Source organism: Trachinotus anak, unplaced genomic scaffold (assembly GCF_046630095.1).
Source record: "Trachinotus anak isolate AG129_WGS33_773 ecotype Australia unplaced genomic scaffold, CSIRO_AGI_Tana_v1 ptg000014l, whole genome shotgun sequence".
NCBI classification, from domain to species: Eukaryota; Metazoa; Chordata; class Actinopteri; order Carangiformes; family Carangidae; genus Trachinotus; species Trachinotus anak.
Window position 1 is genome coordinate 16,083,009 of NW_027273865.1, and position 11,620 is coordinate 16,094,628.

The 11,620-nt window shown below is 41.2% G+C and overlaps 1 protein-coding gene across 3 annotated transcripts in view; it reads right to left on the reverse strand.

Moving 5' to 3' along the window:
* Nucleotides 1-11,620, reverse strand: part of kmt2a (lysine (K)-specific methyltransferase 2A) — a 38,341-nt gene that overhangs the window by 14,078 nt on the left and 12,643 nt on the right. The window contains exons 4-24 of one of the 3 annotated variants that reach the window (XM_071497017.1): nucleotides 10,790-10,967; nucleotides 9,862-10,090; nucleotides 9,024-9,718; nucleotides 8,841-8,914; nucleotides 8,454-8,690; nucleotides 8,162-8,308; nucleotides 6,884-6,979; nucleotides 6,447-6,567; nucleotides 6,186-6,299; nucleotides 5,748-5,932; nucleotides 5,395-5,571; nucleotides 5,166-5,276; nucleotides 4,693-4,766; nucleotides 1,908-2,122; nucleotides 1,700-1,794; nucleotides 1,480-1,617; nucleotides 1,220-1,378; nucleotides 899-1,010; nucleotides 738-816; nucleotides 398-558; nucleotides 143-289 (exon numbers count right to left, since the gene is read on the reverse strand). In XM_071497017.1, coding sequence (XP_071353118.1) covers nucleotides 143-289; nucleotides 398-558; nucleotides 738-816; nucleotides 899-1,010; nucleotides 1,220-1,378; nucleotides 1,480-1,617; nucleotides 1,700-1,794; nucleotides 1,908-2,122; nucleotides 4,693-4,766; nucleotides 5,166-5,276; nucleotides 5,395-5,571; nucleotides 5,748-5,932; nucleotides 6,186-6,299; nucleotides 6,447-6,567; nucleotides 6,884-6,979; nucleotides 8,162-8,308; nucleotides 8,454-8,690; nucleotides 8,841-8,914; nucleotides 9,024-9,718; nucleotides 9,862-10,090; nucleotides 10,790-10,967 — 3,544 coding nt within the window. Of the gene's footprint in view, nucleotides 1-142; nucleotides 290-397; nucleotides 559-737; nucleotides 817-898; nucleotides 1,011-1,219; nucleotides 1,379-1,479; nucleotides 1,618-1,699; nucleotides 1,795-1,907; nucleotides 2,123-4,692; nucleotides 4,767-5,165; nucleotides 5,277-5,394; nucleotides 5,572-5,747; nucleotides 5,933-6,185; nucleotides 6,300-6,446; nucleotides 6,568-6,883; nucleotides 6,983-8,161; nucleotides 8,309-8,453; nucleotides 8,691-8,840; nucleotides 8,915-9,023; nucleotides 9,719-9,861; nucleotides 10,091-10,789; nucleotides 10,968-11,620 lie in introns of all 3 variants that reach the window. The other 2 variants (XM_071497018.1, XM_071497016.1) reach the window with 2 other exon arrangements.

Here is an 11,620-nt window from a genome sequence, read left to right on the forward strand (position 1 = left end):
AATTCAATTCAATGCTTAAATGAAATTATTTTGAAATTTTTTTTTTTTTTACAAGGGGTATCAAAATGATCTGTGATTCTATGACCAAATTATTTTAAATATGGTTCTCAATAAAAACAATAAAAAGAAAGCCTAATTATACCTGGAGAGGGCATGGGCCTGGGACCTAGTGAGCGCTGACAAGGGGGGTAGCTGGGATGCCGGTTCCTGGTGTAAACCCTGAGCTTGGGGGTGTTGGTGGGGGAAAGTGTGTCAGAGCGTCTTGGGGATTCAAATGGATCAGGAAAGTCTAAATATGAAAAAAGAGAGATTGAGCCAAAATATAGTTAAGTTTAACATATAGTCTCAAATATAGTACACATTGAAACTGGAGCTATATAAATAGTCTGTAGGTTACCTGCTATGGGAGGGGGGCTGTGTGCTATTGTACGATTCTCCTCAAAAGCAACCATGCTCTTCAGGTCAGACTCTACCACTGGAGGGCGACAAACTAGGATCTTACAGGTATACACACAGCGCTTTCGGGCGTCTAAAGTACTCCAGTACACCCTTGAACATCTGGAAAGTAGAGAATTTATTTAGTTCGACTCAATGACCTTGGTAATTTAAATTTCCTCCAGCACTTAGATGTAATTTATTTGTAGAAAAAATAGCAATGGTGGCACTTAAAATAGCAAGAGAAGACTTTCAGATAAATAAAAAAAAAACCCAAAAAACAAACAAAAAAAAACACTTACTGGTATCCAACAGGGAAGAGTTTGCGTTTGCAGTCTGAGAGTTCAGTCAATATGCCTAGACAATCAATGGTCATGGAGCCTGCAATGATGATGTTCAGCATTCAGCATCAAGAATCATTGGGGATAAGTCGAGGAAACAGATTTACCAGCAGTTGTCCTACCTATCATCATGTGGACATTTTCAGGCTCCAGTCCTGCAAGCCACTTCCTCCTGAGACTAATGCCCTCCAGGTCCACCAGGATCCTGCGGGTCACCTCAAACCCAGACACAACCTGAAGAAAAAAATACACAAATATAGGAGGAAAAAATTAAGAATATCAAGTCACAGTTGCTAGCCTGACATGGTTCATCTTCTTAAGAGACCTACACAACATTTACTTAGTAACTAAGATTCAAATACTTGAACCCACCCCTAAGGTGGCTGCCATATAAATGTATAAATGAGCTTTTGATTATTTAGTAAATAATGACATTTCCTTACTTCTCCCTTTATGAGGTCCCTGTGCTTTGGACAATAGACTTTTTTGTCCTCCAGGAAGATGCAGTGGCACTGACGGGCACACATGAAGTGGTAGTTACTGGTGCAAGAGGTGAGGCAGCAGCCAACTGTGGCCCCTGGCTTTTGACACTTCTCACAGCGCTGAATAGAAAGTATGAGAGTGTCTGTCAGTGTATGTCAATGTTGGTTCAGTAAATATACACTGAAAATAGTCATGTGATGGATAAACTGTCCCATCTTACCAACTGTTTTCCCCTGAGAACAGCCATATGCACATTTTTCAAAGAGCCGTCATCATCCTCAAACACCTCAGCAGACCACAGGGCACAGTTCACATGGGTCCACTCGTTCTGACCAATGTACAACAGCCTGCCACCCTCCTAAAACATACAGAAATGTTGCAAGTGACATATATTTAGCCTTATGTATGTTAAAGTGATTTCAAGCTGATTTGTGACTCACGTTAGTGTTCTCATCTCCATACTTCAGACACAGAACACATTGCCTGTTATCACTAACGCCTGGTGGTGGAGGGAGCTCAGGGCTATCTTCATGATCTAAAGAGAAAACATCAATTTTGAATTTATAAAAAAAAAAAAAATTTTAATGACAAAATGTGAGAAACAGCGTGCATGTAAGTATTTGTGCATATTTTTGTGGTTTGTCTTACCAGGTAGCAGTGGGGGTGGTGGGGGTAGAGATGGAGGGAGGGGAGGTGGGGAGGCGGGAGAATCTGGTTCACCGGGGGTCTTGGGCCGGGGAGCTGGGATGATCTTTTTCATGAGGTGAGGGTGCTCAGCGCGGGAAAGCTCCTGTCTCTCCTGCCACTGGGCGTAGTTGTGATCCAGGGATGGAGGCAGCACAGCATTCGGAAGGAGCCCACTGCTGGAGAGCGATGGCATACAGAGACATGGGCATTAGTCATTAGTCAAGGATATTAAGACTATTAGTACAGTGAGTGGGTAAAATGTGAAGTCGTGATTATTTTTTTCCAAAGCCCTTCTGTAAACAATAGAACAATCCCAAAGAACTTCAAAATAACCACACAAGTCATTATGTGGATTTACAACTTGAGTGAAGCTTAATGACATGAAAAAGACTCCAACAACATAATTTAGGGTAAAGTGTGTGTGTGGTGGGGATTGTTTTTACATCAAAACAACACTCATCACCTGTCAAACCTCAGATTAATCAATGGTATTATGCACCTCCAGGGCAGCTTCAGTGGTACAGGGTGAGGTTTTCCCCAAATATAGTTATAAGTCAGTCTTAGCTTTTTTCCATGTAAAGCAATGTTGCCTTTCACACTAAAATTGCAATGAGTTAAGAACATAATTTTAGATAAAGGATAGTTGGTTGTCGTGGAGGGTGAAGTAAGTTAAATCTTGATTCATTCCACCTTTGTTTAAAGGTTAGTTTATACAAAAGTAGATTTTTGCTCTTGATGTAATCAACTAAACTCACATACTCACATACATTACAAACAACAGCAAGTGGAAGCAGAATATGATGATTCAAATCTATATTCTCATGCTTGAATGAACTGGCATTATTTATTGTGTAGTCTTATCAAACTAAGCATAAAAATAATACTCCACTGAACCACTGTGATGTTTAAATTTCCTTGACAGACTAGAGGTGATACTGAAAATCTAATCCAACAAATGTCTAAATTGATATGAAACAGGATGCTAACTTTATGCAGTGTAATTCATTCTAAACCTTTCTAAATTGTATGACAGGTATTGTTTATTAAAGAGAGATATATTGAAAAGCACTGAAAGGTTGTTGAATCCCTTGATAATATCATACAGATTGCAATAAAGATTGTTTTTTCTAAAAGAGATGTAAAAATTCCTCTGAGTATTAGGTGAACAATGAGACCAGTAACAAATAATCACATCAAAGCACCTTTGCCAAGTTTTGTTTAGCCAAGTCAGGCAAGGCTGGGTAACTGGTGTTATGTGAAGACTCATACTTAATAAGCCAGAAGAGGCATCTAAACAGGCATCCATTCAGTGATGGCCACAGGATCCACAGGATCCTGAATTGAAGCACCGACACATAACGCAATAGACCAAACTGACAAATAAACCACAATTAGACCACAAATATGTATCAAAGAGCCTTCAAGTGAAATGTGACACTGTTACGGTTTGCCTCCCACAATGCCTAGAAGCAAAGCAGAATAAATGGTCGGGGAAAGCTGATACCGAAATTCAAGTGAGTGAGTGAGTTAGTGAATGAGTGAGTGAGGGAGTGTGAATGAGTCTGTGAGGTAAAATTCCAATATGCAGGACAGTAAATAGGTTCATGTTGCCACAAATAAGTGGTTATGAGCTTTGAGAGATTTCTTCTGATAATGTCAAATGATAAGCCTACCATCATACAAACAGTAGATCTTCTAATAATCACATCAATTGATGTTATTCTCAGTGTATGGATCTCCAATCATCTGTTGCCCACTCACATTCACCACTCAGCTGCCCAGTGGGTTCACAAAATCAGATAAACTGTGTAATCACTTTCATTACTGCAGCTTTAAATCTTGACTGGGATCTTTAATGACAATCTCATTGTCCTGAGTTAAGGTATGTGGAAAGACAACTACTTCACTCATATCTTGAGTTGTTTAAAGAGTCTTTTAGTTTTTAATGTTATGGCCGAAAAAGTGTTTTAGTTGTGACTCACAAAACTGAACATCACACAACTTTCCTTAACCACTCAAAAAGATAATGTGACGAGCATATGAAATCTTGATCTTCCACTTGGCTCTGATTTCTTCAGGAGTTGTTGGTACAGTCAGCCCTCACATTTTATAAATATTAGTTCACTATTTCTGGTTCCCCCCTATTCACAGATGATGGTACAGCTTCTCCCACAGAAACCACATCTTACTCCTCATTTCAATAATTACAGACCTACAGTTCTTGCAAACTGCAGTTCTTCTCCCAAGGTTTTTGGAAGGGTTCACATTACAGGAGTCTTAAAAAACAAATTTTCTTCTCTGTAATTGCAAACATAACTCGCACTACAAGTTTAGAAAATAACGGCACATCACACACTTTACAATACTATTAGATTGAGAGCGCTGCCTGCTAGGAGGCATCATTTAAATACTGACTTTCAGACAGTTCATATTGGTTTGAGCTTTCATTTTCCCTTCTTATCCAGTCCTGTTGCCTGATTTTATGACTGTACTTTCAAACCTTTCAAATTACAACAAAATTGTTTAGCAAACTGCTACACCGAGTACATAAATCAACTTAATTTTAAAAAACCTTTTTCAAATAATAGCAGCATAACTCTGTGAAAGTAATCTAGAACCAATTGGTAAATATAAATGATGGCTTACGTAACTCTAATGATTTGGTCAGAACAGTTGGATACTGCACACTGAACACTGTGTAACTGGTGCAACCTCTTGCATTGAGTATGGTGCGATAGACACTCACTTGGCAGAGACTTTTTGCCTTTCCCAGAACCTGGACTCTTTCACTTTGAACCATGGGAAGATTCGTTCCATTTGCTGAAACAGAAAACATTTGATGAAGTTTGCATATCAGGCCGCTTAAGCACTTGCACAGACTAACCACCATCTGGGGCAAGATGGTGGGTAGTCATACTGTAGCTCAACAGAAGGCCCCAGCTTGATGTTGCCATAATTGACTAAGATACTTAACCTATACCTGCTGCAGAGACACCCCAATCAGAGGATGAAGAAAATATATATTTTTTGTAATTTTCAAAAGCATTAAACATGTTTAGCATAATATAAGACAGATAAACTGCCTAATATGACGCAAAATGTGCATTTACCCTATTGACATTGTGAAATTTGTGAGAACCTGTAAACTGCTCTGCAATGTTGTGCTTTCATTGGTGCTGAAGGGAATAATATAATCCAGAGCTGATGTGAGGTTCTTACCCGAATAAAGAAAGACTTGACCATGCTGTTGGCTTTCCTGCTCTCAGGCTGGCCACCGTCACTGTTGATGGCTGTCTGAATGATCCGCACTATGTCATCACTGAAGTCCAGCTGAGAGAGAAATGGTGAACAGACACACACGTAGCAGTGAAGAGCTGATAAACATTGGTGGAAAATTAATTAACATGTAGAGACGACAGAAAACACAAGGGAAAGATAACATACTTACCACTGAATTGTAGCGGCCTTGAACCATCTTTTTCTCAATAGACTCCAGGTCTGGAGGGGAGTCACTGGGAGGTGTGGGGGTGACTTCTGTCAGGACTGGAGGATCGGGGCCCTCCGGGGAACGACGGGATGGAAGACTCTCCTCTGTCTCTGGGTTCAGCTCCGGAGGCTTCACCGCCTGCCCCAAAATTGAAGAGTTACACACTGAGTAAAGATATCACCATTATGAACATCACCATTATGTTGATTAAGCTGCAGCTGCTGCATCATGTCTCAATTAGATCATTTCAATGAACACTGGCAAAACAACACAGCAATTTGTGCTGAAATCACACAAGAGTATGTGTATCTAACCTGTCTGTAGCGCAACAGGTGTGTGGATGTGCGTGAGTTGAGCAGTGCAGTGAGGACATGGCGAATGCAGCCCTGAAACTCCCTCTCCAGCGCTGTCCTCCACTCAGCTGGATGGCGTTCAGTACATTTGGTACAAGTGTAGGCAACACTCTCTGGCAGCTTTGACAGCAGCTCGTACATTTCATCTGGGGGACAGCAAAAGATGACAGGTCATTATTGCGCCCATTATTAAGTTTATCGTCTTTCAGAATAACATCAACATGACAGCACTCCCAGGGCAGCCTGTCAGTCAGCTGCACAGACACTGACAGTTGACAAGACAAATTAAGTGCAACAAGTGCTGCAAAATATTAAATACAGAGCTCTACTTCTGAGGAACATACAGTAAACTTGTGTTTTAATATTATTTCCTACCTGGCGTTTATGAGGCCTACTAACCTGTCAGATTCTCACACTTGGCATGAACCCAGTGGTTGCAACGACCACACTGCATCATCTTGCTGTCGTAGTCATCATCATCGTAGCACTTATCACACAGTGGGCAGAAGTTCCCTGAGAGAGAAGATGGCAACAGTTACAGTCAGGTTAAAACACTCAGTACAAATTTGGAGTGGATTCAAATGTTCTTTTGATGGCTGTCACCTCAAAATACAGGTCAGATTCTTAAGAACAGCATTTTACCACCTGCTTGTTACTCACCTTTAGCAAAGAGTTTGGCACAGTCATGACACATGGAGAAGTCATGTGACCACTGAGCATCCCAAGACTTCCCAGGTTTAGTGGCCCCACAACTTTTACAGCGCACACACTTGGTGCAAACCTGAAAAGAAAGAACACACAGGCAAGGTGGTGACTACATGGCACAAACTTGCGAGGAGTTGTTTAAAGAGTAGAGATGGTGTGAAAGTGACACTGTGAGAGGAGTAAAATGTTTTCATAGACACTGCCTGTGAGAGGGTCCCATGAATGTAACTAGCACAATCGTGAGAAGCTGGACGTGTAAACAAAAGGAGAGGTTAAGAGAAAAATGTGTAAGCATAATGCTAAAGTTTATTTGGGCAGTGGTGCAACTGTGATAGCTACATGAAGGTGAGAGGGTACTGGACTACTAAAGGTAAAGTAGTGTGTTTCCATACCCAGACTCTCTTCTTCTTGGTGGGTCTGGTAGGATGGTTGGGACCCAGGCACTCCGGGTGATAGCTGTTACGGCACTTATCGCACTCTAGCAGCTGCTGCTTCAGTGACAGAAATCAAAAGTGAGATGAGATTACTTATGGGGCATCATTCCGTTTTTTCTTCATGCCGAAAAACAACACAACTCTGTTCATGGCAAATTCATAACAAATATGTTTTGACCTGTAATGAAATTATTCTCCTTAACCAATTGGTGTTGTTCAAAAATGAATGAACTGCTGTTTGAAAAGTTAGGTTGTACATTACAGTTTTTTTCTAAATAAGATCAGTGTATTTAAGATTTTTTGCAGAAATGTAACAGCACAGTACAGTTTATTGAGGGACATATTCATAGTGAGCTCCATGGATAGATGAACATCATTATCAAAGGCATTACAATGCAGCTATAGTGTGTGCTGTATAGAGTAGTGCTTGGTAGAGCACCACTTTAGTGGCAACTACACTCAAGTTTTTCCTGTGGCTTTGGGTCAGCACAATTAGTCCAGATAAAGGCTTTACAACTCAGGTTAAAGTGCTTCAGCATCTTTTTCCTATTCCAAACGATGAGACATTCTGCCATTCATAAATACAGAAAAAATAAATATCATGGACAAGTTAACAACTCTTTCATGTGTCTGGTAGGTGCAATATGTAGAAATTTTATGATCATGCAGCACAGAATATCTGTGGTGTGATATATCTGCAGTGTTTTACATGCCAGCAGCCTCACCAGGAGCTAAGCTTTCAGGCTTTTAAGCCACACTCTGGTGGTGGTGTCAGAGACCAGCTGTTGTTAAGTTGGTCAGAGATAAAAGCCAATCAAATTAATAAATTGCCTAATGCTCTTTTGGTGGAGATTTGTTTCAAAGAACTAGCTGCAATGAATCTTTAGCATTCATATCTTCTGATGCAGACCACTGAATGACCAATAACCGACAAGTTCGTACAACTACAATGACATGTGCCCACAGGCCAGAAAAATCCAACTGGAGCTTGATTGTGTTGTGTATATCAAATATGTTTATACATAATTCTAAAATGACAACCATACAAAGATCACACCATGAGTTAAATAATAAAATCATGGCAGGAATCCAAGAAGCTGATTAAGTGCTGTCTGCTGGCAAGGCTAACAAGCTTCTTTCTAGGGAAGATTCTTTAGCCTTTACACTCTGTCACTCTAAACTAAGCTTCTTTTGTGAACAGCTTTAAAATGAACAGAACTGAATTGAATGGCTTACTTTAGTTTTCTGGTGCTGGCGCCCACAGACCTGGCAGAATCGGCATCGTCGACAACACCAGTTCTCAAACTGCTCCTGGAGAGGGCGCTCTGACTCCCCCAAGCAAAAGAGATGGAACGGTTCACAGCATACCTGGCAGAAGACAAACTAAAGACAAAGAGAAAGAGACAGAAACAGCAGACAAAGAAAGGCGGGGGGAGAAAGACAGACTGTTAGAATATAGGTTTAACTATTACAGACAAGAAATTTAAAAGTTTTCAAGTTTTCAAATCAATGATCATTCTGTTTTTACCTCAACATTTCCACTGCTTGCACATAAAAAGCAGAGCACCCTGGGTGTGACAGGCACAGAGGTGAGCAGGCTGAGGCCGCCAGCCTCCCACACCTTCTCCACATCATGGTCCCTCTTGAAATCCACTCTGATACGATGCACTCCGTCGCAGGGCGCTCTGGACTTCGCCTGGCCTCTAGTCGAGGGAGTGCTCAGCCAGTTTAAAGTACTACTGCTGGGGGGTTTAGTGGTCAGCGGCTTTACGTGATTTTCATACAAGAGGAGAGACAGAGGGAGGGTGAATACTGGGGATTATATGTGGTCGATACAACGAGCATCCAAAGTTTTGATGTGAATTATGTAGAAATAAAAAAAATAAATAAAAAGGTCAATGTGTCTTCTTCTTACCTTGTCTTTTGGTCTCTGTTTGGGAGATGGAGGAACAGTACGAGAAGTTGGCTTCTTCAACTGTTTTGATTCAGCTGAAAAAGAGGCAGGAAATAACATTAAAAAGAGAATTGGGCTGAGTACAAACTATGTATTTTTTTCCTAAACTTTAATATAGGAGAAAAAGTGCAAGCAGTTTTTTACCTGTATCTGAAATATTTGGAGCTGAGCTCTGCTGTTGCGATGAGTGCTGCTGGGGCTTCTTCTTGGACTCGCTCAGAGGAATCTTGGGTGAAGAATCTTTTTTGGGAGGTGCCTGACTCATGAGAGGTCGTTGCTGCTGTTGGGATGCTTGATGAGACTGCGCAGACTGAGACGGGGAATTCTGGGCTGAAGATGACGAGGAGGAAGAGGATGAAGATGAAGAAGACGATGAAGTGGATGAGGAGGACGATGAAGAGGAGGATGTTGTTGTTACAGGCTGCTGTGGTTTGTGTCCCTTCTTGCTGGTGACACCACCCGTGACTGAGAGCTGTTTGGGCTCTGGTGTCAGGGCTGGAGACTGCACCTGGGCTGTGACTGTGCTGGGGGCCTGAGGGGGTTCAACTGGGGCAGGAGAAGATGTGAGGGCTGGAGATGATTGCTTTGATGATGGATGCTGTCTTGACTTCTCTTCTCCCAGCTTTAGAGGAGGAGTTTCACTCTTTTTACGGAGAGGCTCCTCCTTTGGAGGTGCAGGAGTAGGTTTAGGGCCAGAATCTGAGTTTGGACCTTTAACCGGATTGAGACCCTCCCTCTTCTCAGACAACTTGTTCTTTTTCTTGTCCTTTTTGCTTTTGCCTTGCTTCTGAAGAAACATCTTTGAGGGCATCCACTGCAAGTTCTGACACTTCCTCATTCTGTGGAAAGTGACACATACAAAGTTCAACACTGAGTTTCTTAAATATTCCATTAAAATGAAGTAGTAATAAAAGGTTATTTGAGACTCTCTCGATATTTGTAATAATTTGTCAGAACAAACAGCTCATCAGATGAGACTTACTTGCAGCATTGCTTTTTAATGTTTCGTCCTCCAAACTTTGGCTTGTCGAGACAGTTAGTGCAGACACCACAATCTTCCGGAACCTGGCAGCCTGAGCATTGGCCACAGCGTCGCGACCGACGCCCCTTCTTGGGAGGAGCTTCTTGAACGGCCTTTTGCCGTGTCTCCCGTGGCTTTATGGGAGGGGATTGAGGCTCTGCCTCCTCGGAGCCTGCTACTGATGACTTGTCTGTAAGAGAAGATAACATCCTAGACGTCATGCTTACTGGCATGCAGCAGTACAGCATTGATTTGACTCACAAGGGGATAAGACATTGAAAATTTTATGGTCATGGTCAGAAAAAGCAAACCAAAAAAGCATTCTGTTGCGAAGCACACTTAAGGGTAGTGTTTCCACAGGTAGTGTTTCAATAGAAAGAAAAACACTCATTTCAATTAGATTCTCATATATCCTCTAGATTTCACATAAAATACCAGATGTCCAGGAGCTTATACTGCCAGCTCTTGATATGTCACTAACATCAAGTCCTCCAGCTTCACAAAAATTCACATGTGAGAACATGACTTGAAACCAGTCAAAATAACAGGAACAGAGCGGTTAAACTCCTCTTGTTCCATCCCCACTTCACATTGGATTTGTCTGTACTTGTGATTATTCTGTCATCACTGCATGCTGCAGAACGTTTTAAGGACTCACACAGATGTTGTGTTATAAATAACATATGCTCAACTCTGACTATTGTGTAAGTCAGTCTGTGTGTTTTTCATTGAATTGTACATCACACGACAATAATATCTATCTCAAGAGGAGGTGCTAACACCCCCACCCCACCGAAATAAATAAATAAATAAACTTTAACAGAAATACCCATAGGAAGTAATCCACAAATGAGTCAGTCAAATGAGAGGTTAGCTGAGTGTGCCTCACCATCATTCCCCATGGAAGATAGGATCTTCTCTCTCTCCTCCCAGGGCAAGGCACTAAGTGTGGGCATATCATCAGGGAACACTGCCCGATTACGGCCAAGAGCCACAGCTGCACGACGACATACATGCTTGATGCGTGGACCCCGTACTGAGGTCTCTGACGAGTCACTCTCTTGACCCTTGACCACAAAGGGAAACATATATTGAAAAAGCTTCATAATAATAAAAAATACACAGACAATCATACACTACCACAAATGTACAATGCAAAAAAGCAGACATTTTAGATATTACTTATGTCCATGAGATGTTACATTTCACTTGTTGTGAATGTTTCACTGAACCAAAAAACTCTTATTCAAGATTCAAGATTGTCATAGTCTCCTGCACTCTGTACAGTCAAGACTCTATAAAAAATGTGCAATAATGATTAAGATGATGAGGTGGTAGAGGAGGGGGGTTGGGTTGAGTTCAACTGGATTGGTTGAAAATGTGCAATGATTGCCTGTAACCATCTAATTTTTAGATTAACTGTGGAAGAACAGTACATTGAGAGTTTATTCTTTTCAGAGGGCAATACTTTCAAAAGCAAAGCCAGTGTGGCGTTCTGCATAATGTATGAGGCGAACAGAATTCCCCTTAAGTAACATCCTCTGCGGGACTTTCCTATTATCAAGTTTCAGTGTGAGTACAAACACAGATTTCTATTTATAGCAAATATTCAGAGCATCATGTCAAACTCACTTGCTTGTGGCTATATAATGAGAATGAGAGGAACAGAGAAGCTTTTCATTGAAGAGACACAATAACTATTAAGGAACAACACATGAAC